The following is a 26,507-nucleotide window of genomic DNA, read 5'->3' as shown; positions in this document are numbered from 1 at the left end:
GGACTGGGATATGTTCCGGGTAGCCTCTGAGAATAACATTGACGTGGACACGGTGACTGAGTTCATCAGGAAGTGTATAGGGGATGTTGTTCCCACTGTGACTATTAAAACCTACCCAAACCAGAAACCACGGATAAATTACAGCATTCGCGCAAAACTGAAGGCGTGACCCACCGCATTTAAGCATGGCAAGGTGACTGGGAATATGGTTGAATACAAACAGTGTAGTTATTCCCTCATAAGGCAGTCAAACAGGCAAAACAAAACATCAGTACAGAGACAAAGTGAAGTCACAATTCAACGGCTCAGACGCGAGATGTATGTGGCAGGGTCTACAGACAATCATGGATTACAAAGGGAAAACTAGCCACGTCGCAGATAACGACGTCTTGCTCCCGGACAAGCTAAACACCTACTTCGCCCGCTTTGAGGAGAACACAGTGCCACCGGCGCGGCCCGCTCCCAAGGACTGTGGGCTCTCGTTCTCCGTGGCCGACGTGAGTAAGACATTTGAGCGTGTTAATGCTCGCGAGGCTGCCGGCCCAGACGGCATCTCTAGCCGCATCCTCAGAGCATGCACTGACCAGCTGAATGGCGTGTTTACTGACATATTCAATCTCTCCCTATCCCAGTCTGCTGTCCCCACTTGCTTCAAAATGTCCACCATTGTTCCTGTACCCAAAAAAGCAAAGGTAACTGAACTAAATGACTATTTCCCCATAGCACTCACTTCTGTCATCATGAAGTGCTTTGAGAGGCTAGTTAAGGATCATATGCCCTCAAACCTTACCTGACACCCTAGACCCACTTCAATTTGCTTACCGCACCAATAGATCCATAGACGATGCAATCTCCATCCCACTGCACACTGCCCTATCCCATCTGGACAAGAGGAATACCTATGTAAGAATGCTGTTCATTGACTATAGGTCAGCCTTCAACACGGTTCTACCTTCCCAGCTCATCATTAAGCTTGGGGCCCTGGGTCTTAATCCCGCCCTGTGCAACTGGGTCCTGGACTTCCTGACGGGCCGCCTCCAGGTGGTGAAGATAGGAAACAACATCTCCACTTTGCTGATCCTCAACACAGGCGCCCCACAAGGTTGTGTGCTCAGCCCTCTCCTCCAACTCAATCATCAAGTTTGCAGACGACACAACAGTAGTGGGCCTGATTACCAAAAATGACGAGACGACCTACAGGGAGGAGGTGAGGGCGCTGGTGGAGAGGTCCAGGAAAATAACCTCTCCCTCAACATCAACAAAACAAAGAATGGATCGTGGACTTCAGGAGACAGCAGAGGGAGCATGCCCCTATCCACATCGACGGGGATGTAGTGGAGAAGGTGGAAAGCTTCAAGTTCCTTGGCGTACACATCACTGACAAACTGAAATGGTCCACCCACACAGTCTGGTGAAGAATGGGCAACAGAGCCTCTTCAACCTCAGGAGGCTGAAGAAATTTGGCTTGTCCCCTAAAACCCCCACAAACTTTTACAGATGCACAATTGCGAGCATCCTGTCGGGCTGTATCACTGCCTGGTACGGAAACCGCACTGCCCGCAGGGCTCTCCAGAGGGTGGTGCGGTCTGCCCAACGCATCACCGGGGGCACACTTTCTGCCCTCCAGGACACCTACAGCACCCAATGTCACAGGAAGGCCAAAAATATCATCAAGGACATAAACCTCCCGAGCTACGGCCTGTTCACCCCGCTATCCAGAAGGCGAGGTCAGTACAGGTGCATCAAAGCTGGGACCGAGAGACTGAAAAACAGCTTTTATCTCAAGGCCATCAGACTGTTAAATAGCCATCACTTACTGGTTCCCACCCAGTTACTCAACCTTGCACCTTAGAGGCTGCTGCCCTGTATACATAGACATGGAATCACTGGCTGCTTTAATAATGGAACACTAGTCACTTTAACAATGTTTACATACTGCTTTACTCATCTCATATGTATATACTGTATTTTATTCTACTGTATTTTAGTGAATGCCACTCCGACATTGCTTGTACTAATATTTATCTATATCTTAATTCCATTCTTTTACTTTTAGATTTGTGTGAATTGTTGTGAATTGTTAAATACTACTGCACTGTTGGAGCTAGGAACACAAGCATTTTGCTACACCTGCAATATCATCTGCTAAATATGTGTATGTGACCAATACGATTTGATTCGAATAGCTCTTTGTATCACCATACTTCTGTTGTTATAGTGACTTCTGATAAAGAGGATGGGGGACAAACAAGATCAAGTATTATATTCAGTGCTTGGCTTGGACTGAAATAGGTGCTGGTACTTTTGAGCTAATATTCTAGAACAGGAGCAGGATCTCAAGCAGTAGAACATTTTGAGGTACTGGTACTCATCTCCGCTGAGCTCCTGCCCAAGTCAAGCACTGATTATATTACCTCAGACTGTTCATATGTCTCTGTAATTGCCTGTAGTTCAGCTTTGTGTATGGTTCTCCTAAATATTATACCTAGATTCCAGTATGTGTGCATAAGTATTTCTGACTGTTCTCTCACTGATGGCATAAATTGGTTTCCCTCTGCAGGTTTTGGAATCAGCACCACATTGTGGGACTATCCGTTCAACACACTGATCCCTGAACAGACCTTTTAGAAGACCCAACTTACTCTACTCTCCACTGGGGGGCAACCTTCACCCATTCCTCTTATACCTGGCAATCAACCCCTTCAATGACCCCATACCCTTTGGCCCCAGCCTGTCCCTATAGTTTGTCTTTGTCTCTGGCTGGCTCTGGCTGCTTCGAACAAAACACAACACACTTTTCATATGTTCCACCTGCCAGTCAAAGAAAAAAGGTATCTTTTCAGAACTGGAGAGACGCAGGTTCGGGGTGATTCTGTATGTTTTGTTTATAATCGACAAAATGATCAAATGGAGATTGTATGACTATAATGCAGTAAGGAGGATGATACATGCAGTCACAGGATATAACAGTCAACATCCCACCAGAAACCGTATAGCCATCAAACTCAACTCTGGACCTTGAAGTCAGTTCCACTGGGTTTTTTCATTGGTCCCCTCTAATTAAGGCACTGATTTAGATCTTGGACACCAGGTGGGGTCAATTCATTATCAGGCAAAACAGAAAACCAGCAGGCTCCGGACCTCGAAGGGTAAGAGTTTACTAACCTGCAGTAGAGAGAGACTGGAAAGTGAGAGAGGGAGTGTGAATATGGAAGAGAGGATAAAGAGTGATGTTTAGGAGGGTGAAAGAGATTATAGTGGTCTTTATATACAGTTGAAGTTGGAAGTTTACATACACTTAGGTTGGAGTTATTAAAACTTGTTTTTCAACCACTCCACAAATGTCTTGTTAACAAACTATAGTTTTGGCAAGTCGGTTAGGACATCTACTTTGTGCATGACACAAGTCATTTTTCCAACAATTGTTTACAGACAGATTATTTCACTTATAATTCACTGTATCACAATTCCAGTGGGTCAGAAGTTTACATACACTAAGTTGACTGTGCCTTTAAACAGCTTGGAAAATTCTAGAAATTGATGTCATGGCTTTAGAAGCTTCTGATAGGCTAATTGACATCATTTGAGTCAATTGGAGGTGTACCTGTGGATGTATTTCGAGGCCTACCTTCAAACTCAGTGCCTCTTTGCTTGACATCATGGGAAATTCAAAAGAAATCAGCCAAGACCTCAGGAAAAAAATTGTACACCTCCACAAGTCTGGTTCATCCTTGGGAGCAATTTCCAAATGCCTGAATGTACCACGTTCATCTGTACAAACAATAGTACGCAAGTATAAACACCATGGGACCACGCAGCCGTCATACCGCTCAGGAAGGAGTACTTTAGTGCGAAAAGTGCAAATCAATCCCAGAACAACAGCAAAGGACCTTGTGAAGATGCTGAAGGAAACGGGTACAGAGTATCTATATCCACAGTAAAACAAGTCCTATATCGACATAACCTGAAAGGCCACTCAGCAAGGAAGAAGCCACTGCTCCAAAACCACCATAAAAAAATCTAGACTATGGTTTGCAACTGCACATGGGGACAAAGATCGTACTTTTTGGAGAAATGTCCTCTGGTCTGATGAAACGAAATTCGAACTGTTTGGCCATAATGACCATCGTTATGTTTGGAGGAAAAAGAGGGATGCTTGCAAGCCGAAGAACACCATCCCAACTGTGAAGCACGGGGGTGGCAGCATCATGTTGTGGGGGTGCTTTGCTGCAGAAGGGACTGGTGCACTTCACAAAATAGATGACAATATGAGGAAGGAAAATTGTGTGGATACATTGAAGCAACATCTCAAGACATCAGTCAGGAAGTTAAAGCTTGGTCGCAAATGGGTCTTCCAAAATGACAATGACCCCAAGCATACTTCCAAAGTTGTGGCAAAATGGCTTAAGGACAACAAACTCAAGGTATTGGAGTGGCCATCACAAAGCCCTGACCTCAATCCTATAGAAAATTTGTGGGCAGAACTGAAAAAGTGTGTGCGAGCAAGGAGGCCTTCAAACCTGACTCCGTTACACCAGCTCTGTCAGGAGGAATGGGTCAAAATTCACCCAACATATTGTGGGAAGCTTGTGGAAAGCTACCTGAAATGTTTGACCCAAGTTAAACAATTTAAAGACAATGCTACCAAATACTAATGGAGTGTATGTAAACTTCTGACCCACTGGGAATGTGATGAAAGAAATAAAAGTTGAAATTTATCATTCTCTCTACTATTATTCTGACATTTCACATTCTTAAAATGAAGTGGTGATCCTAACTGACCTAAGACACGGAATTCTTACTCGGATTAAATGTCAGGAATTGTGAAAAACTAAGTTTAAATGTATTTGGCTAAGGTGTATGTAAACTTCCGACTTCAACTGTACGTCTAAGCTGTCCATGTTTATACCTTTAAGAAGATTCAGGAAACTCCCTTCTCTATCCCTCCCTTCTCTATCCCTCCCTTCTCTATCCCTGGAGTGTTTATGCAGCTAGAGGTCAAGCGGTAATAATACTTTTAGTAACGCTTAGTAACATTGTTGATAGCGTGTGCTCACCGAATTCACTGATGCTTAGTCTGTAGTGTCTTTCTTAAACTGGGGCATTTCCTTTTCAAATCTGTGGGAAGGTATGGAGGGAGCTGATTTAGTCTAAATGTGATTTAGACTAAATGTATAGAAATATTTGTACAAACAAAGAGAGACTGCATCTTTCCCTTTCCATCTCTCTCCTATACACTCTGGTTTGTTGTTGACATGTCAAATGAAGCGTCAGAATGAGTTGATGTTTTACTAGGTGGAAAGAGATGGAGTGAGCGAAAGATGGATGTGTATTGATGTGTAGATTGATGGAAGCATGGATGGATTTGTGTTGTCATGGATACAGAGACAGAACACTGAGGGCATGAGGCCAGTCTACCAGGTCTCCTGCTGTAGGGAGGAGCACATGGCTACAGAACGGAGCTGATAAGGACTCCACTATAGGTTTCCGTGCCGCTCTCTGCATGTAGGATGACGATCTTGCATCAGACTAAACTACAGGAGGCTTTCGGTTCAGTTCCAGGCCGATCCTCAACTGTTCTGACTAGTTTTATATCCTAAAGTTTCTATCCTTTATACCAACTTCTGCATTCCATATGTTTTTGTTCATTCCTTTATTCCCCCTTTATAATTTGTCCTTTGGTTGAATCCACTACAGATAAGCCCAAAAACTCCAAAAGTTCCTCAGGGGACCATGGAGAGAGGAGACTGACAGGGGACCATGGAGAGAGGAGACTGTGACAGGGGACTGGGGCCTCACAAAGTACATGAGTCTCAAACAGTGATTTGAACTGTTAGGTCATAACGTTGTGTGTGTGTGTGTGTGTGTGTGTGTGTGTGTGTGTGTGTGTGTGTGTGTGTGCGCTAAGGACAAGTCCTGGGTCCACAGTCTCCTATCACCTCCATTGGGGCTTGATGGGGGTGATTTATATGCCAAGAGAGTAATTCTTCATCACATAAATATGTGTAATCCAGCATTTGCTTTACTGTATAAAATCCTCCTCCTTGCAGTAATTTAAGTGGGAGTGGGAGTGGTCTGTTTGGAACTCAGGTCAGGGTTGGGTCGTGTTCACGTTGTGTTCGGACAGAGAACTGTCAGTGAAGGATCAGTAAGATACCCTGATTAGCATCAAGAACTCATATCACAGTAGAGAATATGCACGTTGAAGACAATATTTGTACCCATGCTTATGATGATGACTTTTGTATGATGAACTTTTCACGACTTGATGAAGAACCAAATATTGTTGTGATATGTGGATGATAATGATGATAATAAGGATGCTGATGGTGTTGATGAAAATTATGATAATGGCAGTTGAGTTTGGCATGCCCCCTCCCCCCTCCTCTGTATCAACACCCACCCTAGCCTTTGACTGGACCAAGCGTCTTGCTGAGCAGGAGGGTGCCACCTTTTGGGTTAAAGTAGTATAGGCCTGTAGATATATTTTTCTATATTTATTAACAACTTGTAAGCTTTGATTCTGACAAATGAAATTCTCTGCTCAATTATGCAATAATATTGTAAAATCGGTTTAGCACATGTTTTGCCTTTGTTTTGTAATTTTAAATGTCTATGCAAATGGGGAAGTATCGGTAAATAAATGCCTTTATATTTCTGATCACTTATCATGTTTTGTTTTCAAATCAAATTTTATTGGTCACATACACATGGTTAGCAGATGTTATTGTGAGTGTAGTGAAATGCAGCTTTTTACTCTAAACCTACGATGATTTATTTTTGAATGGTCATGTTGATGTACTGAGCTGTAGATCATTATGTTATTCTTTGCCTTACTAATGGCTACTAATGAAGGTTTGATTTCCTACAGCATACAGTGGCGTGAAAAAAAATATTTGCCCCATTTTCTGATTTTCTCTATTTTTGCATATTTTCGAGACTGGTTTTTAGATCTTCAACCAAAACCTAATATTAGATAAAGGGACCTGAGTTAACAAATATAACTTTTGATCATTTTCATTTATTTTATAAAGTTATGCAACAACCAATAACTCAAAAGGTTGTGCCACCTTTAGCTGCAATGACTGCAACCAAACGTCTCTCACATCGCTGTGGAAGAATTGTGGCACACTCTTCCATGCAGAACTGCTTTAACTCAATGATATTTGAGTGTTTTCTAGCATAAATTGTTTTCAGTCCTGCCACAACATCTCAAGGGGGTTTAAGTCTGGTCTTTGACTAGGCAATTCCAAAACATTAGATTTGTTGATTTTCAGCCATTCTGATGTAAACGTGCTTGTGTGTTTTGGATCATTCTCTTGTTGCATGATCCAGCTGCGCTTCAGCTTCAGCTCCAGCTCATTGACGGATGGCTTGACATTCTCCTTCAGATTGATCCGATACAGAGCAGAATTCATGGTTCCTTCAATGATGGCAAGTCGTCCAGGTCCTGTGGCAGCAATGCATCCCTAAACCATTACACTAGCACCACCTCTGACCACCATGCTTGACCGTTGGTATAAGATTCTTACTATGGAATACATTGTTTGGTTTTCACCAGACATAACGTGACCCATGTCATCCAAAAAGTTCCACTTTTGACTAATCTGTCCATAGAACATTTTTCCAGGAGTCTTGACGATCATCCAGGTGCTTCCAGGTGCTTTTTGGCAAACTTGAGTTGACGTTTTGGACAACACTGCTCACGTTATGTTTGGTGAAAACCAAACACTGGATACCACAGTAAGAACCTCATACCAACGGTCAAGCATAGTGGTGGTAGTGTGGTGGTTTGGGGATGCTTTGCTACCTCAGGATTTGGGTGACTTGCCATCATTGAAGGAACCATGAGTTCTGCTCTGTATCTGAGAATGTATTACTTGCTAAACAAAATCTCTTTCTCTGAGCAGTTGTATTAGTATAAAATAATAGAATTTCCCAATTTTGGAGTGCATACAATATAATATTGTATTTGAATTATTTATTTTATACAGTTATTTTTGCTAATCTTTATCAATTGTGTCAATAATTTCAGACCCCACTGCATATGCAGCCTGCTGTATGTGAGTAGTTCAGTACTGTGGCGGCTATGGTCTGTGAGTCAGAGCTATGTGGGACAGTAGGACCCAGGGCGGCAGACAGACAAAGGCAGGCAGAGATGGGAGGTGCCTGTCAGGGAGGAAAAATAAACGCAGCGAGCAGAGCTCCACACCCTAAAGGGAAGGAGAAGTTTCCCTGCATTCCTGTCCTGCAACTCAACTCTGAATCAACCATCTGCAAGGACAGATCCGTAGTGTGTAAGTGTGTGTGTGTGTTTAGGTCTGTGTTCAGGACCCCTGACCAGGCCCCATCTTTATTTCAGGACAACTGTGTGTATATGTTGGTGTGTGTGTTGTCTGTGCGATTGTGTGTGTTCAAACATCACACTGGAGGGGGTGTGGGCCAGCTATCCACATACGCCTATTGACCTATACCTCAGCGCCCTGTCAGGTACCGTACACTCCTTCATACACTCTCATTAGTCTTTACCTCCCTCCCTCCTCTATCTAGCTTTCACTTTCTTCCTCTCGGCCTTGATGTTACACGTTATATCTCTGTTTTCAGAGGCAGAGTCCATAGGAAGTTACTTATCTGCTCAGATGCTGCTACCACACTGCTGTTGCTCTCTGCGGTTCCTTCTTGACGCACAACATAATTAAAGAGACAGTGAGGTGAAGCACTTAGAGCCAAGCACAAAGAAGACGATGTACTCCAGCCGGCCTGGCCCCTTGTTTCTGTTGATAACGTCTATCTCTGGCTACTGCTGCCCTCCTATGTTGCCTCAGTGTTCACAACTTCAGATCTCTGCCATCTGGTCATTCCTCTCTATGTTTTACTGCTACCCTGTCCTCTCAGCATCACATGCAAATTGGCCTGCTCTCTAACCTACAGCCGCAACCTTCTATGGCCATTTGAACTCTCCATGTAAATGTGTGGATTACAGGGTGTATAAATATATTACAGATGATGAACCAGGTAACACACTGCCTCTCTACAGGGATACGATGACATCACTAGGTGATAAAGGTGAAGGCCACAGGGAGACAACGGCATTGCTGGGTAATGAAGATGAAGGCTCCGTCCAAACACAGACGAAGGTCCTGAACCAGGGCTCCTGGACGCAGGTCAGCTGTCCCTGCTGTGTGTCTGAGCAGGTGGAGCCCCTGGTCCTCATCCAGCTGTCAGACAACATCCAGCCCGTCACCAAGAGGTGGCTCATCTCCCTGATCGAGGTGTCCGAGAGAGACGGAGGTGAGAGGTCAGGTCAGATAGGGTCAGCAGCAGATCAGACGTCTTAAATCTTTGTGTTTTGTTCCAGCTCAGTACTATTGAGTATTAACCCAATCTGATTCAGCAGATTCACCTGGGCTTCATGATTAGTTTATTAGTTGAGTCTCTTGTTACAAAGTAGTGCACGTACATCCAGTGACTGCTTTATTAACGTCGGTTAAGCCTGACGAAGACCTTTGAGTCAAAATGTTGCACAATACAACTGCGGGAGCATTCATCAGTGTGCAGGTATCTAAGTTTATTAGCTGAATCAGGTGTCAGTCATTACCGGGCTGAAACTGAAGATTGTAGGACAACACCCTCAAAGAACACTGCAGTAGAGGCAAGGAGAATATGGTTGAACCCCTGTCTTCCTCCCTGGACTAGGCGCAGCGTTGCTGGCCCACCCTGGAGAGGATGAGTGTGGGGATGTGATTGTGGTATCTGCTCCTCGCTGCACCCTCCTCAGAGCCACAGAGGACCTGGGTCTGTGTAAGAAATACCACAATGGAGACATGGTTGCTTTCTCCTACAATGACAGAGACAACTTCAGCGATGTTGGTAAGAATGTTGGTAATCGGCAGGGAAAGAGTAGAGGGATAGTTACGGTAATAGCAGTTACTAACACGACTAGGCAAGTTGAAATTCAACTTGTTGTGTAGATCTTCAGCACCCAATACATCTTCTGTAGGAATACAATCAACACATTCACTGTGGAAATAAACTGTAGTAATAAAGATCAAATCAAATCTGAAATGTAATATATATGACAGTCTTGATTGACGCCTGTCCTCTGTGTTACCAGATGACATGCAGGAGTTCCTGACGCTAGCGGAGCGTCAGTACATAGTCAAGTATGAGCTGGACTTTCTAAGGGCCCAGAAGGGGCAGAAAATCCCTGGAGTCCCTGAGTCTCAGGGGGTCCTGAAGGCCAGGGAGAACATATGTGAGTCTCTACTGTGTGGGTGTGTGTGTGCGTGCGTGCGTTTATCCGTGTCCTTGTGTATTAGATATTCTGTTTACCTCAGCATTTTCTGTTCTCTTTGTCATTATTTTGCTTAGCTAAGCTGCTCTGCAGCAGAGCAGAGCACCACCTCTGGTTGATCATTTCTGTGCTCTCTCCTGTCCTCTCTTACTGCTCTGAGATCTGTCTCTGAGAACTACAACACACTGTCCCTTACATATGCTGGATAGCGTTAACAGTGTAATGCATTACTGCCGAGCTTCTAGCCCAGCCCTCCTGTCTCTATATTGTAGGTCAGAAGCTAGAGAAGGCGGGAGTGATAAAGGACATCTTCCCTCTGCATGACAAGCAGAGACTGACAGACCTGTGCAGAAACTGGTACTCTGGGAAGCAGATATGGGGACAGCCTCTTGGTAAACAACAACAACATAAATATAAACATAGACACACGTACACAAACTTGTATTCCTTTATCCTACTAATGGTCTCTCTGTCCTTTATGCAGACTCTATCCAAGCCTACTTCGGAGGCACCATGGGGTTTTACTTCAGCTTTCTGGACTTCTACACCTGGGCCCTGGTGCCCCCTGCTATCCTAGGCCTGGTGCTGTCCTTTCTGTTGCCTGGAGGTGGATCAGGAGCTGGGGTTGTGAAGGAGCACGTTGGGGAGGGGGTGGTTGAGGGGGTGGTAGAGGTGGACGACAGCCCCTCGGTCAGCGGTCACATGGTACAGGCCGTGTTCAGCATGTTGTGGTCCACGCTGGTCTTGGAGTTCTGGAAGCGACGCAGCTCCTCCCTCTCCCACCGCTGGGGCTTGCTGCACCTGGCCGAGCGCTTCGCTGAGCCCCGCCCTGGTTTCCACGGCACCCTGGGGATCAACCCTGTGACCGGGCGGCTGGAGCCCCTGTTCCCGGAGTGGCAGAGGCAGCTGCGTGTAGGCCTGGTGTCTGTGCCCCTGGTGGGGTTCTTCCTGGGGATGGTGGTGCTGGGTATGACAGGGTTCTACCACGGAGAGGCACTGGCACAGGGCTTCCATCAGGACAGCGGCTCCCTGTTCTCTGGAGCTCTGCTCTACCTGCCCTCTGTGGCTCACATCGTCTACACCAACATGCTGGGGAATGTGTACCGCACTGTGGCCATGCAACTCACTGAGTGGGGTGAGAAAGGGCACTGGGTGATGGAGAGGGAGATGGGTTAGATAGGGAGGAGGTGAAAAAGAAGCAGATTGAGAAGAGGGAGAGAGACAATAAGTTTGATGTTGATAAATAATTGTGGTAGGGGGTAAAATGTTTGTGAAAACAGAGCAAAGTTCACCGAAGGGCATAGGCTAATAGAATCATACAGAATGCAATTGGATACAAGGTGTCACAGATTGTTTGTCTGTAACACCTGAAAATCTGTTTATTTTCTTCTTGTAGAAAACCACAGAGAGGAGTCCTCCTTCCAGAACCATCATACCACCAAAGTCCTCCTGGTCAGTCCCACTCGTCCTTCCCCATCTGTCAGTTTATTCCTCTCCTTCCTCTTCCTCCTTCTCCTCCTCCAGCTCCTCCTCCTTCTCCTATCCCTCTGGTCCTCTCTCTCTCTGTTCCTACAGAATATCTAAATCTGTTGCAATAGTCCCTGGTGCAGAGCTAAATGTATTCTGATACAGGTAGGTGTAGTGTGCAGATAGTATCATCTGTGTATGTATAAGCAGATGTGGGAGCCATTCCTTAGTGAGATGCAAATCAGATACAGTAAACAGGATATGTATTCAGTGTTTCCCATATATGCATTTAGCAGCGGCGGTGTGCTATTTTACCATCCCAAATCATTTTCAGTAAAATGTTTTCAGTGTGAACTTAAATGACTAGATATACTAGATATAAACTAGATATAAAGTATGTAGAAAATATAATGGAGCAATTTATTTAAAAATTAGATCACCTCTGGGAACTAACAATCGCCAAAATAAAAACGTTGTCATGGGGCCCCCATTGATTTTGTTATATTTGAGTCCCCCAGATAGCAAAAGAACATGGCATAAGCCATGGCAAAAATGTGTACAATTGCAGAAAACTAGCTTTAAAACTCTGAAATGTTCTCTCAGCCCCATGGAAAAATGTGTAGAATTGCAGAAAATGTGCTTTAAAACTGTTAAATGTTTTCTCAGCCCTATGGCAAAATATGTAGAATTGCAGGAAACCAGCTTTAAAACTATAAAATGTTCTCAGCCCCATGGCAAAATGTGTAGCATTGCTGGAAATTAGCTTTGAAACTGCAAAATGTCTCTTTTTCAGTTCACTTTCTTCAACTATTTTGCTGTGCTATTTCACATTGCCTTCTACAAACAAGACCTTCCACTTCTAAGGAAGGTAAGAGATTTTAGCTGGGCAGCACTGTTTGTTTATGACTGGCCAGAGGAAATGATATACAATGTAACAGTAAAAATAGCTAATGTAAATACATGTTTTCTTGAGCTGTGCAACAGAACACATCATGTTCTCTCTGTGTGCAGTATGTACTGCACCTAAAGTAATTGATCACAGTGTGGGTGGGGGTGCGTGGGTGTGGGTGCGTGCGCGAGTGCGTTTGTATACAGCAGGTATCTTTGTGTGTGTTTACCATCTGTCTGTGTACACAGAGGCTTGCGTCTCTGCTAATCGTGACCCAACTGGTGAACCAGTGTACAGAGGTGGTGGTGCCGTTCATAGTGGACCGCTTCTTCAGTGGTCCTCAGAAGAAGCAGCAGGAGGATGACCCAGATGTGGACAAACTCAGAGCCCAGAGAAGCCTGCCCCCTTTTCCAGTAAGTCCATGTAAAATGTTTTTGTGTTTGAATGTTTTCCTCTGTTTCTCTTCATTGTGCTCGTCTGACTTTCTTTGTATCTGTGCCGCAGGGGGTTGAATTAAAGTTGGGTGTATTTGCATTTGTACTGTATGTGACTAAATGTTATGTTTTGGTGTGTAATTTATCGCATCTGTCACTATGTTTCAGGGCCTATTTGCTGAGTACATTGAGTTGCTGGTGCAGTTTGGGTATTTGAGTCTGTTCTCCTGTGTGTACCCGCTCACCGCCGTCCTCCTGCTCCTCAACAACGTCACAGAGATCAGAGCAGACGCATACAAGATCTGTAAACTGTTCCGTAAACCCTTCTCAGCCCCTGTGTCCAACATAGGAGTGTGGCAGGTCAGGTAGTTTTTAAGAGAGGGAATGTGAAAATGTGAACAGAGAGCGCATTTTACTGCAGATGGAAATTAGCCATGTAGCTAAATCTGGTGAATAAATACATGTGGTTAATGTAATTTTCAAATCAGTGCCTATCCATGTCGCTGTACACATGTGTCTGTCTTTGCTCCTGTCCTTGTATGTGCCTGTAACTATATTTATGTATGCCTTTGTATATTTCAGACAGCGTTTGAGGTTCTGGGGTTTGTTTCAGTCATGTCTAACTGCTGGCTGTTGCTACTGTCTCCTCGGGTCCGGGAGTTCTGTCTGGAGGGAGGGATTAGCGGCAGAAACATCATACTCTTCGCCATCCTGGTCGAGGTACAGTATGATTATAGTACAGTTCAGTATCTTGCTCATAACAGTTGTCTTATTCATAGCATATTACTATGTCATTATCTGCCCAACTGACATATGCTGTATGTACACTGAGTATAAAAAACATTAGGAACATCTTGCTCTCAAGAACAGCCTCAATTAATCTGGGCATGGACTCCACAAGGTGCTGAAAGTGTTCCGCAGGGATGCTGGCCCATGTTGACTCCAATGTTTCCCACAGTTGTGTCAAGTTGGCTGGATGTCCTTTGGGTGGTGGACCATTCTTGATACACACGGGAAACTGTTGAGTGTGAAAAACCCAGCAGTGTTGTAGTTTTTGACACAAACCGATGCGCCTGCCACCTACTAACATACCCCGTTCAAAGGTACTTACATTTTTTGTCTTGCCCATTCACCCTCTGAAAGGCATACATACACAATCAATGTCTCAGTTGTCTGAAGGCTTAAAAATCCTTCTTTATTCTGTGTCTTCCCCTTCATCTACATCTAAGTGGATTTAACAAGTGAGGTCAATTAGGGACCATAGCATTCACCTCGATTCACCTGGTCAAATCAAATTAAATGTTATTTGTTACATGCGCCAAACACAACAGGAGAAGACCTTACAGTGAAATGCTTACTTACAAGTCCTTAACCAACAATTCAGTTTTAAGAAAATACCAAATAAAAAGTAAGGGATAAGAATAACAAATAATTAAAAGAGCAGCAGTAAATAACAATAGTGAGGCTATATACAGGGGGTACTGGTACAGAGTCAATGTGCGGTGGCACCGGTGTCAAGGTAATTGAGGTAATATGTACATGTAGGTAGAGTTATTAAAGTGACTATGCAAAGATAATAACAGAGTATAGCTGCAGCATACCGGGGGGGGGGGGGTAGTAATGCAAATAGTCTGGGTAGCCATTTGATTAGCTGTGCAGGAGTCTTATGGCTTGGGGCTAGAAGCAATTTAGGAGCCTCTTGGACCTAGACTTGGCACTAAGGTACCGCTTTCCGTGCAGTAGCAGAGAGAACCGTCTGTGACTAGGGTGGAGGTGTTCTTCATGTATACTAATTCTTAGTGTATATGTGTGTTTGTTTGTTTGTTTGTTTGTCAGCATGTCCTGATCCTGGTCAAGATGATTCTTGCTTTTATGATCCCAGACGAACCAGACTGGGTCAGAATCAAGAGGGAACAGATTGAGTTTCACTCCATGCAAGCTCTTGGGCAGCAGGTGAGAGAATAATCATTATAGAAAAGCCCTGACCTTACTGTAACAATCAAGTGTCTGACAATCAAACATGTCCCTTTGACTTTACAGAAGCTATAAAGGTTGTGGAACCCCCAGTGGTGGAAAAGTACTCAATTGTCATACTAGCGTAAAAGTAAAGATACCTTAACAGAAAATGGCTCAAGTAAAAGTGAAAGTTACCCAGTAAAATACTACTTGAGTAAAAGTCTAAAAGTAACTGGTTTTAAATGTACTTAATTACAGTGGTGGAAAAAGTACTACATTGTCATACTTGAGTAAAAGTACAAAGTAAAAGTAAATGCTGTACATCAAATTCCTTATATTAAGCAAACTAGCCGGCACTATTTTCGTATTATTTTGAATTACGGACAGAAAGTGGCACACTCCAACACTCAGACATAATTTACAAACACAGTAGTTGTGTTTTGTGAGTCCGCCAGATCATAGGCAGTAGGGCTGACAAAGTGTTATATTGATAGGTGCCATGATTCTGCTTGAGCATTCTAATTGTAACGAGTACTTTTGTGTGTCAGTACATTATTTTCTTTAGGAATGTAGTGGAGTAAAAGTAGTCAAAAATATGAATGGTGAAGTACAGAGACCCCAAAAAACTACTTAAGTAGTACTTAAAAGTATGTTTACTTAAGTACTTTACACCACTGGGAACCCCTGAGGGGAAGTCCATAATCTCCTGTTGCCCTTCAAATGTTGGTCTGGACCTGGGGGCTCATTAGAATCAGCTGCCATGTCGATGACGGAGAGGAGGATCCAAAGAGATGTCTGTCTGACCTCTAAACCTAAATCCTGGAGCCAGCCAGAGTCTGCCCTGAGAAGTTCTGTCAGTCTCAGTATCTCCCCCTGGAGGACCGCTCTAGTCATAACTAGAGAAGTCTCTCATGTCATGGGAGATAGCAGGAGAGTCAAACTAATTTTGCCCCGGGGGCCATTCGGTCTTCAACGAGGTCCGGAGAGCTGCACTGAAAATGTGCTATATTTCCTCACTGTCAAAAAGTGCAAAAAATACTTCTCCATTGTTTTTGAAAATGTTGATACTCCTTGTCTGTTTAGCTTTCATATCGGTGATTTTTAGGAAGCTGGACACACTCAAGAAACTGTAAGAATGTAGGCCCATTAGCATTTCTACACAGTTTTAATGTTGTTTTAGTCATTTTAAAGTATAATGAGTTTGATTCCCCCTAAAAAATATATAATAATATTTTTTTTAATAATATATATACAGTACCAGTCAAAAGTTTGGACACATCTATATATTTTAACTTTTTTCTACATTGTAGAAAATAGTAAAAATAAAGAAAAACCCTTGAATGAGTATGTGTGTCCAAACTTTTGACTGGTACTGTGTGTGTATATATATATATATATATATTATATATATATATATATATATATAATATATTTGTTACGTTACAGCCTTATTATAAAATGGATTACATATTTTTTTCCTCATCAACCTACACACATTACCCCATAATGACAAAGCAAAAGCAGGTTTTTAGACATTTTTGCACATTTATAAAAAAAGTATTCAGACTCTTACCTCAGTACTCTGTTGAAGCACCTTTGGCAGCGATTACAGTCTCGAGTCTTCTTGGGTATGACGCTAAAAGCTTGGCACACCTTTATTTGGGGAGTTTCTCCCATTCTTCTCTGCAGATCCTCTCAAGCTCTGTCAGCTTAATGGGGAGCGTCGGACACCGATCAAGTTCTAGAAACCTCTCACGGATGATCAATGGAAACAGGATGCACCTGAGCTCAATTTCTAAAAACCTGTTTTTGCTTTGTCATTATGGGATATTGTCTGTAGATTTATGAGGATAACATGTAATTTAATACATTTTAGAATAAGGCTGTAACGTAACAAAATGTGGAAAAAGTCAAGGGGTCTGACTACTTTCCGAATGCACTGTATATGTCAACCCCCCCCCCAAAAAAAATTTGCATGCGCCGAATATCTATCTATCTATTTCTCTCTCGCTATATATATATATATATATATATATATATATATTTTTTTTAAAACATTTTTTTTTTTACATTTTTTTTTTTTACTTAAACCACCCGCGGGCCGGATAGGAACCTTTCGCAGGCCGGATCCATTCCGTGGGCCATATATTTGACATCCCTGTACTAGAGTGAGAGGCGAGGCACTGATGATGAAGGAAAGCCGAAGCGCAAGAGCTAAGAGCTTTTGTACATTGTGTTAATGCAGCTTCAGCATAAGTGTGTTTGAGACTTCTTGAAATATTGGGTAGCTTTGGACTTTATTGTGTGTGTGGAACATACTGTGCAAGTATTTCATTTGCTGTATAATCACACAAGTGCAAATATGCATATAATTTTGTACATTTGTTCCCGACAGTGTGTTCCACGTACACTTTTAGGAAGAAAGGTGCTATCTAGCCTAAAAGGTATCTTCGGCTGCCCCATAGGAGAACCCTTTGAATAACTATTTTTGGTTCCATGTAGAAACCTTTTGGGTTCTACCTGGAACCAAAAAGGGTTCTTCTATGGGGACTTCCAAAGAACCCTTTTTGAACTCTTTTTTCTAAGTGTGTACTTTCACATTATGTGTGTTATGTTATACGCTTCAGGCACATTGCAACACCACTGAAAGCACTTGATATCACATATCTGTGTACTTTTATTTGAAGATGACTATATTTAAACATATGGATTGATGATGAGCTTGATGTTGGTATATGTTATGTATTACATGTGCATTATCTGTATCTTTTAAAAAGGAAGATTTCAGAACAGATGCAGTGTTGGATGAATGGTAACAGCTGGGTTGATGGTTGTGTTTGACTAAATAAACTAAACATACTTAATCATCCAAAAAGGTACTGAAATTCCTTTTGATGTATTTTTATAATTTGACTGGCTAAAAATGAAAACCATGACCGCTTCAGAGGAATAATTCTTGGTTGATAATCTCTACAGCACATACATTTGAAGTCGGAAGTTTACATACACCTTAGCCAAATACATTTAAACTCGGTTTTTCACAATTCCTGACATTTAGTCCTTGTAGAAATTCCTTGTCTTAGGTCAGTTAGGATCACCACTTTATTTTAAGATTGTGAAATGACAGAATAATAGTAGAGAAAATGATTTATTTTATTTCTTTCAAGCTTCCCACAATATGTTGGGTGAATTTTGGCCCATTCCTCCTGACAGAGCTGGTGTAACTGAGTCAGGTTTGAAGGCCTCCTTGCTCGCACACACTTTTTCGGTTCTGCCCACAAATTTTCTATAGGATTGAGGTCAGGGCTTTGTGATGGCCACTCCAATACCTTGACTTTGTGGTCATTTTGCGACAACTTTGGAAGTATGCTTGGGGTCATTGTCCATTTGGAAGACCCATTTGCAACCAAGCTTTAACTTCCTGACTGATGTCTTGAGATGTTGCTTTAATATAGCCACATAATTTTCCTACCTCATGATGCCATCTATTTTGTGAAGTGCACCAGTCCCCCTTGCAGCAGCAAAGCACCCCCACAACATGATGCTGCCACCCCCGTGCTTCACGGTTGAGATGGTGTTCTTCGGCTTGCAAGCCTCCCCCTTTTTCCTTCAAACATAACGATGGTCATTATGGCCAAACAGCTCTATTTTTGTTTCATCAGACCAGAGGACATTTCTCCAAAAAGTACGATCTTTATCCCCATGTGCAGTTGCAAACCGTAGTCTGTTCTTTTTTTAATGCCGGTTTTGGAACAGTGGCTTCTTCCTTGCTGAGCGGCCTTTCAGGTTATGTCGATATAGGACTCATTTTTACTGTGGATATAGATACTTTTGTACCTGTTTCCTCCAGCATCTTCACAAGGTCCTTTGCTGTTGTTCTGGGATTGATTTGCACTTTTCGCACCAAAGTACGTTCATCTCTAGGAGACAGAACGCGTCGCCTTCCTGAGCGGTATGACGGCTGCGTGGTCCCATGGTGTTTATACTTGCATACTATTGTTTGTACAGATGAACGAGGTATCTTCAGGCGTTTGGAAATTGCTCCCAAGAATGAACCAGACTTGTGGAGGTCTAAAAAAAAAATTCTGAGGTCTTGGCTGATTTCTTTTGATTTTCCCATGATGTCAAGCAAAGAGGCACTGAGTTTGAAGGTTGGCCTTGAAATTCATCCACAGGTACACCTCCAACTGACTCAAATTATGTCAATTAGCCTAACAGAAGCTTCTAAAGCCATGACATTATTTTCTGGAAATTTCCAAGCTATTTAAAGGCACAGTCAACTTAGTGTATGTACATTTCTGACCCACTGGAATTGTGATACAGTAAATTATAAGTGAAATAATCTGTCTGTAAACAATTGTTGGAAAAATGACTTGTGTCATGCACAAAGTAGATGTCCTTACCGACTTGCCAAAACTATAGTTTGTTAACAAGAAATTTGTGGAGTGGTTGAAAAACGAGTTTTAATGACTCCAACCTAAGTGTATGTGAACTTCCGACTTCAACTGTAACCCTTAAATCACCACATCACAACACCGTGACTGGTTTAATCCACTTTAATAAAAAAATTAAAAAATAAATGAATGTCATCGAGACATAGTCATAGTTTAAATCAGGGTCAATGGGCCGACAGACAGATGGACACACCTCAGTCAGCTGACTCCAGGCCAGGTGTGGAGGAGGACCAGACAGCCGGTTGGTGGAATCCGAGGCCCACCCCCGTCCAATGACAGAAGAGGAAAGAAGACAGGGGAGGTGGAGTTGGAGTGTTCATATCCTATATGTGCCAGCTGAGGTTAGTGCTCTGTGTCCATCACTACACTCTTCTCTTCCACAACGAGGGGGCTGAGACTACGCCATTCATTCTGCTCTCATTCAGTAGCATGGGATTTCCGTGTACCACTGTTCCATGGTTCCTACGGGCATTCCACTGATGGGAAAGAACACAGCTTTCTGAAGACACTCGTACTGTAACACTCTCCAATAACATTTGTTCCTTGCATAATAGCTAGTTCCCATCTAGACTAGAGTAGGATTTCTGATTTGATCAAGCTGTATCTCTTACAGTAGAAAACACTAGACAAACAAAATGTATACACAAATCACAAGGCAAATCCAACAACATTTTACAGGTATCCTCACCCATACGAAAAAAAAAACATTTCAATATATTTAACGTAAAGTAAAATGTATTTCAAATACATGTAGCTACATTTGCATCTTCACTAAAATGCATGTAATGCCTGACAGTATTCCAGAGATGCATGGCTATGACATCTAGTCTACAGGGTGTCAAAGTGGTTCCTAATTGGGCTTCTTAAACTTCTATTTTGTATTGATCAACGGAGAATAATGTTGGGCCACCAAGCCAAAACTTTGGCAGTGATATAATTTAAATTGTGATGGTGAGTACAAAAAAACATTTGATTTCACCTAATTATTACATTCTGTCATAAAGAGCACATGTTCAACTTCATAAAAAATATGTTTTCCCCATAAAAAAACAAACAGACTATTAGTAAGTGCCACTCTTCAGCTTAATTAAATAATAAAAACATTGGGCACTAGGCTGTTTTTATTATTATAAAATGTTTTATCAATTCAAACAAAAACCATACATCATACAACTCTCCACAATATGTCAAAGTGTAGGTATAGGTCTTGTGCTTCCAATGAGTGGTATCATAGCGGCTCTACAGAGGATGGTTAGTGGTGTTATGGTGCGTTCGTAACCTATTGGGAATTTACCAAATCTGGGAAAAATCCACTTGAATGGCCCTCCAACTGGTAACTACTAGTTAAATCAGCCATAAATCCCCTTGTGACAGGGGGATTGGAAGCTTTATTCATATTGAAAATCAGATTTATTGAATTATCCTTGTGGTCTATATCAATGGCACTTAATTTCATATAACAGGCTTTTACAATTCAATAGTGGTGCATAATTTCTACTTATTAACATATACAAGGGACGCAAAAAGGCACTATTTTCATGGAACGACCCAGCACACGTTAAATTCTGCCTGTAGGACATTGTTGCAATGCTCTCATCAAGTTTGTTTGTTTATTTGTCATATGCACATTCACTGACCGATAATGTATCATGTTTGTAGGTATTTTTGTAGTCATTTAAATGCATTTATATGCATGTTAGTGCTTTTGGTATGTGTCAAGTACAATAAATGCATTTTGACAAAATAGACTGTGTAATGGTGGCAGCCTATTAGAAGACTTGGAGGTGTGGCTTAGTCTTAGTGCTTTTTGGCCTCTCGTGACAAACTGACATGGCACTTAATGTGTTATGTTGTGTTCTGTGCTTAAAGGTTAAGATTGTAGACTGACAGTTCTGCAGTCTTAATGAGACTCATATAAGTGCATGAGAGACCAAAGAGCCTACTAAAGCTTCATTGTTAAGACAGTCACCATTTTGTTACAATATGATTAGGCTTTTTTTATGTTTGCCATACATTTTAATAAAAAAATATATTTCTTACAAATACATTTAAATGCATGTTGGAATATATTTAACAAAACACTTCCAAATAAATGTCAAAATATATTCTAAAACACAACTTTAATGTATTTCAGAATGCATTTTGAAATACTTTAAATACATTGTCTGATGACTTTAACATATATTGTGATATACATTTTATACACATTGATATAAACATTTTAAATATATTCTGTAATTTATGTTGGAATGTATTTAAAATGTATTGAATAAATAAAAATACATTATTTGGCCAATTTAAAAAATTTCACATGTATCCTAAATAATTTATCAAAACATATATTTTAAATGTATTTTTTTCTTCGTATGGGCAATCATGAGACTCATGATCACTCCTGATTAATTCTGTCACACTTAGAACACAAAACAATAGTTATAATCACACACCTCTCTTCTACGACAAAAAACCCCAAAACATTATGATAAAAGAGTTCAATAGCATTTGTAAGAATAATGATAAAGTACATATACATAAACAATCTGGAAGACCTGCATTTACTTAGTTGATACCATATCATATATATATTTTTTAAGTCTCCATTATGAAACTCTGTCCAAAAATGTTTCTCTCCCTGCGTGTTGCTCTTACCGTCAGTTTAGATCCCAAGTCTTGCTACTGTAACACACGTGATATGAACCATGGAATGCCACGGGTCCTAACGCAGACCCTGATTTGGAAGTTTGCAGGCAGGGCTACCTCATCACGTGACTGTGAGCAACCAAGCCCGACAAGTCCACTACATTCACCCCCCTTTGACCTCCTCCCCCACGAGAGATCGCCTCACGTTGGGCGCCAATGTAACATGCAGGATATCATCCCGGGTCTCCCACGGGAGCAACCAACGTCTTCGACCATTAGACCAAGAGGAAATTCCCCCTTGGTCCAAGGTCAGACACTGGTTTTCAAGTTCGCAAGCGGGGCTACTTCATCATGTGACCATGAGCAACGCTGCCCAACAATGCACCCACATTAGTGCACCAACAATGTCACTGACGTAAGTAACCCCCAGCATTAAATGATACCATGCTTCCAGCTACACTGTCAAGAGCATCATCACACCTTCCATCAGGCCGCAAGCTGAGCTAACGTAGCATGGCACCTGAGGCCTGGAGTGTAGCTTTCACCTATACATTATGCATCATCTTACACATTCCAATTATAGCACTGTACTAGCAGGCCTCAGAGGGACAACATACCATATGCTAAAATGGGCTCAGTTCTAGATAAGCTAGTACAAAATGAAAAGCTATGATTCAAGGGCAAATAAAATAGCAATCAATACAAAGCTACAGTATATAGTGATAGTCTAAGAAGACCACACAAAAAGCATTTTCTATAGTCCAGTACATAGCAGCACAATGAGGTCCAGTTTTTGTCTCACAAAGGAAGCAGCAGTAGATGATAAGTATAAAGAGGTCAGGGTGGGGGCTACACAGGTCTAACTACAATTGGCTGGAACGTGTCTGAGGTCACAGTATGATCATTCAGTTTAGCTCAGACGTTCAGATAGGCTACATACTGTCTGCACCAGTGTGTTGTGTTGAAGTAGATGGAACAGTGACAGGGTCTGGGCCTGGTGTGAGGGTGTCTGGAGTGATGCCCATTCCTACCCCTTGGCAGGGGATAGAGTGAGTAATGTGGGAGGTATAGGGTATCTACAGGTGGCCCTGCCTACAGTACATGGCAGCAGTTGTACTGGGCGAAGGGCAGGAGTTTCTCCTTGGAGGTGGGCTGGATGTTGAAGGACAGGGCCTTCTCACAGAGAGGGAACTGCAGCAGGCGGTCTCTCAGGTTCACGTTCTTCCCCTTCCCAGGATCCAGTCTGAACGTAGGGTCTGTCCCCATCTCCCTGGGCCCAAGGCGACCCTGTGGTGCATTGTGGGATCTCTCTAATTGAAGCTCCTCCGGAGTGTCCCCTTCAGACTCCCCACCAGGCCCTCCCACCTTGCGGGTCGTCTCCACGCCGTCGGAGCCCTGGTCCACACAGTGGTTATGGGGGAGAGCGCGGGGTGAGGCGCCTGGGGTGGACCCCCCACCCTGCACCAGGAGCTTAGGCTTGGACTCTGTGATGTTGTTGTTTTTAAGAATAGCATCTTCCCCTTCTATGATGTCTGGGCTGGGAGTTTCCTGTTGCCCACAACACTGCACCCCACCGAGGCCAGGCAGGTATGAAGGGTGAGCTTTAGGGCTGATCAAACTACCATTAATTGGCTGGTCTGAAGTCAAATGACTACCTAGCCTCAGTAGGTCACATGACATGTCTCCTTCCTCCATGGGCTTCTCCCCTGACTCCATCGTACCCTGTTCCTGTTCCTGTCTGGCTGCCACCTGGTCAGGCTCCATCTCTCTGCTGTGGCTAGAAACCCTGGCCTGCAGCTCCCTGTCCCACTCCTCCCTCTCTGTCTCCAGTGCCTCCACCACTGAGGTGGCCAACAGGCCTGTTTCCTCTCCCTGACCTGGGACTACTCTGACTGGGCTCTGTGGAGCCTCTGGAGCTGTGAGCATGGGACTAGACTGTTCTGTAGACACAGTGGTTGATACCAAGCCTATTATATGAGGCAGTGTTTGAATATTATGAAGTCCAACATGTGGTTTGCCTGTCTCTTCCGCCTCATCTTCCTCCTCCTCTTCCTCTTCACAGATGAGCTGCAGGGCTCCCAGGTTCTTGACCTGCCGAGGTTCATCAGGGGGTGAAGGGCGCAGGGTGAGCCCCAGGCAGGGCTCTGTGCTGTACTCAGGGAAGGGGCTCTCTGTGTGACTTGGCTGTGGCTGATGCAGCAGGGGCCTGTGGCTCAGGAAGTCCCCAGCATCAGACACGCCTCGGCGGGGACAGCCAGCCAGCAGGCCATGGAGCCCCCTCTGCTCCAGATCCAGAGGCTCAGACCGCGGCCTCCTGTAGAAGAGAAAGATATATTAGAAATTAGTGGAGTTCATGATCAGCTAGTTGCATTTTTACTATGACTGACTGACTGACTGCACTGTGTGCCTTTATGAATCATTGAATCATTGTGACGGACTGACTGCACTGTGTGCCTTTGTGAATCATTGTGACTGACTGACTGCACTGTGTGCCTTTATGAATCATTGTGACGGACTGACTGCACTGTGTGCCTTTGTGAATCATTGTGACTGACTGCACTGTGTGCCTTTATGAATCATTGTGACGGACTGACTGCACTGTGTGCCTTTGTGAATCATTGTGACTGACTGACTGCACTGTGTGCCTTTGTGAATCATTGTACCTGACTGACTGCACTGTGTGCCTTTATGAATCATTGTGACGGACTGACTGTGTGCCTTTGTGAATCATTGTACCTGACTGACTGCACTGTGTGCCTTTATGAATCATTGTGGCTGACTGTACTAAACGAATGCTGAGTCTTACTGGAGTTGTGGTGGCTCGGCCCATGAACTATCGACTTTGGGGATCTCGCTGGGCTGCTCCTGCTTGTCTCTCAGGATGCGCTCCCCCAGCAGGTAATATGTGGCTGTGATGTGGTTGTATTGATCCGCTTCTAGAGCCCTGGGTGTAACACAATGACACACAATTTTGTTTAAATTTAGAATAGAATATTTAAAAACAACCACATTTCAGAACTGCATCCACAAATGCATATCACTAAAGTTATCTTGCTTTAAAAGCTTTCAGATCTGAGGTAGAGTACAAAGGAAGAGGATTGAGAGAAAGAGAATATGGGGAGAAGAGGAAGATATAGGGAAGTCCGCACTGTTGGATGGCATCGCGGTCAGCGATGTTGCCGCTGGTCATGGCTTGGAGGATGATCTCGTGTTCCTCCTGGGACAGGCTGCGGTGGGAGGTGAGGGGGGCGGCACTGTGCCCTGTGGGGGAGGGGTTGACCCCCTGCAGCCAGGGGTGGTTCTCGATCTCCTCCAGGGAAGCACGGCTAGACGGGTCCCTCTGCAGCATACGGGAGATCAAACTGGGAGAGAGAAAGGGAGAGAGACAGAGACAGAGAGAAAGAGAGAGATAGACACAGTTGAGAATTCACCTTCCATAGATCAGATACTATATATACCCCTGTGGTCTCTTTTTTTGTAACACCGGTACACGAGTGAATTTCTCATGCATACTGATTCAGTTATTGACAGGCAAAGCACATAACCCCATTTATCTGTGATATGAGATCAAACTGTCAATCTATTTCATCATCAATATTCATGAGCACCTGCAGACATCAGACAGTGTTTAGGTGCATCCATGCAGGGCAGGTCATTTGCTGAGAGGCATGGCACAGACTGACTGTGTGCATCACCATGCAGGCTCTGATACAGGATGGGGACTTTGTATTCCTCTCTATATGTCTGTGTGTGTGTGTGTGTGTGTGCAGAGAGGTGTGCAAAGTCTGCATCAGACTAATCTATTTGTTATTGTGACTGTTTTAATGCGCTGCAGTAAGAGGCTGAGAGCTGGCTCTAGTCTGGTGCAGAGGAACAAGTTCCTGTGAATGACCACCAGGGGATGCCACTGCTCCCTCCGTCTCACTGGTAGGCGTGTGTGTGTGTGTGTGTGTGTGTGTGTGTGTGTGTGTGTGTGTGTGTGTGTGTGTGTGTGTGTGTGTGTGTGTGTGTGTGTGTGTGTGTGTGTGTGTGTGTGTCATCTTGCTCTTTTATCCTCGTGGGGACCGTAAATCTCCAAAAGTCCCGACAGGAATAGTAAAAGAAGGAAAATTCTCCCTCGTGGGGATGTGGAAAATGTTATTTTGATCTTAGGGGTTAGGTTTAGGGTTAGGGTTGGAATTAGGGTTAGGGGTTATGTTTAGGGTTGGCAGTTAGGGTTAGGGTTAGGGCAAGGGTTAGGTTTAGGGGTTAGGGTTAGGGGTTAGGGTTAGGGGTTAGGGCAAGGTTTAGGGGTTAGGGTTAGGGTTAGGTTTAGGGGTTAGGGTTAGGTTTAGGGGTTAGGGTTAGGTTTAGGGGTTAGGGTTAGGGTTAGG

At 43.3% G+C, this 26,507-nt stretch overlaps 3 protein-coding genes across 5 annotated transcripts in view; 2 read left to right on the top strand and 1 right to left on the bottom strand.

Annotated features, from left to right (window-relative positions):
- LOC106573787 (fatty acid 2-hydroxylase-like) overlaps positions 1 to 6,661 on the top strand; it is a 60,704-nt gene extending 54,043 nt beyond the window's left edge. For both annotated transcript variants that reach the window (XM_045697206.2, XM_045697205.2), the window contains exon 7: positions 2,561 to 6,661. In XM_045697206.2, coding sequence (XP_045553162.1) covers positions 2,561 to 2,615 — 55 coding nt within the window. In that variant the 3' untranslated portion in view covers positions 2,616 to 6,661. The remainder of the gene's footprint in view (positions 1 to 2,560) is intronic.
- Positions 6,662 to 8,144: 1,483 nt separating this feature from the next.
- On the top strand, positions 8,145 to 16,436 carry LOC106573645 (anoctamin-10). Of its 2 annotated transcripts, none has more exons than XM_014148883.3 (13): positions 8,145 to 8,297; positions 9,038 to 9,291; positions 9,697 to 9,870; positions 10,115 to 10,255; positions 10,567 to 10,686; positions 10,779 to 11,429; positions 11,691 to 11,746; positions 12,555 to 12,629; positions 12,899 to 13,063; positions 13,253 to 13,444; positions 13,667 to 13,804; positions 14,921 to 15,037; positions 15,125 to 16,436. In XM_014148883.3, the coding sequence occupies exons 2-13, from the start codon at positions 9,045 to 9,047 to the stop codon at positions 15,131 to 15,133; spliced, it is 2,085 nt and encodes a 694-aa protein (XP_014004358.1). In that variant the 5' UTR covers positions 8,145 to 8,297; positions 9,038 to 9,044; the 3' UTR covers positions 15,134 to 16,436. The 2 variants fall into 2 exon arrangements, with proteins under 2 accessions (XP_014004358.1, XP_014004357.1); XM_014148882.3 differs by having other exon boundaries at positions 8,166 to 8,490.
- Positions 16,437 to 19,582: 3,146 nt separating this feature from the next.
- The window catches only part of LOC106573646 (SNF-related serine/threonine-protein kinase), a 58,582-nt gene continuing 51,657 nt past the window's right edge, over positions 19,583 to 26,507 (bottom strand). The window contains exons 4-6 of the mRNA XM_014148885.3: positions 25,284 to 25,496; positions 24,941 to 25,078; positions 19,583 to 24,448 (exon numbers count right to left, since the gene is read on the bottom strand). Of these exons, the coding sequence (XP_014004360.1) occupies positions 23,227 to 24,448; positions 24,941 to 25,078; positions 25,284 to 25,496 (1,573 nt within the window). The 3' untranslated portion in view covers positions 19,583 to 23,226. The remainder of the gene's footprint in view (positions 24,449 to 24,940; positions 25,079 to 25,283; positions 25,497 to 26,507) is intronic.

Source organism: Salmo salar, chromosome 16 (genome assembly GCF_965601325.2).
Source record: "Salmo salar chromosome 16, fSalSal1, whole genome shotgun sequence".
In the NCBI taxonomy this organism is placed as follows: Eukaryota; Metazoa; Chordata; class Actinopteri; order Salmoniformes; family Salmonidae; genus Salmo; species Salmo salar.
Note: the sequence above shows the minus strand (reverse complement) of the source record. Positions and strands in the feature narration are given on the sequence as shown.

Bases quoted from the DNA above. Each gene is read 5' to 3' on its own strand.
- LOC106573645 (XM_014148883.3), top strand. From the start codon at position 9,045: ATGACATCACTAGGTGATAAAGGTGAAGGCCACAGGGAGACAACGGCA. The intron at 9,871-10,114 runs GTAAGAATGTTG...CTGTGTTACCAG, and splicing joins AGACAACTTCAGCGATGTTG to ATGACATGCAGGAGTTCCTG. The intron at 12,630-12,898 runs GTAAGAGATTTT...CTGTGTACACAG, and splicing joins ACCTTCCACTTCTAAGGAAG to AGGCTTGCGTCTCTGCTAAT.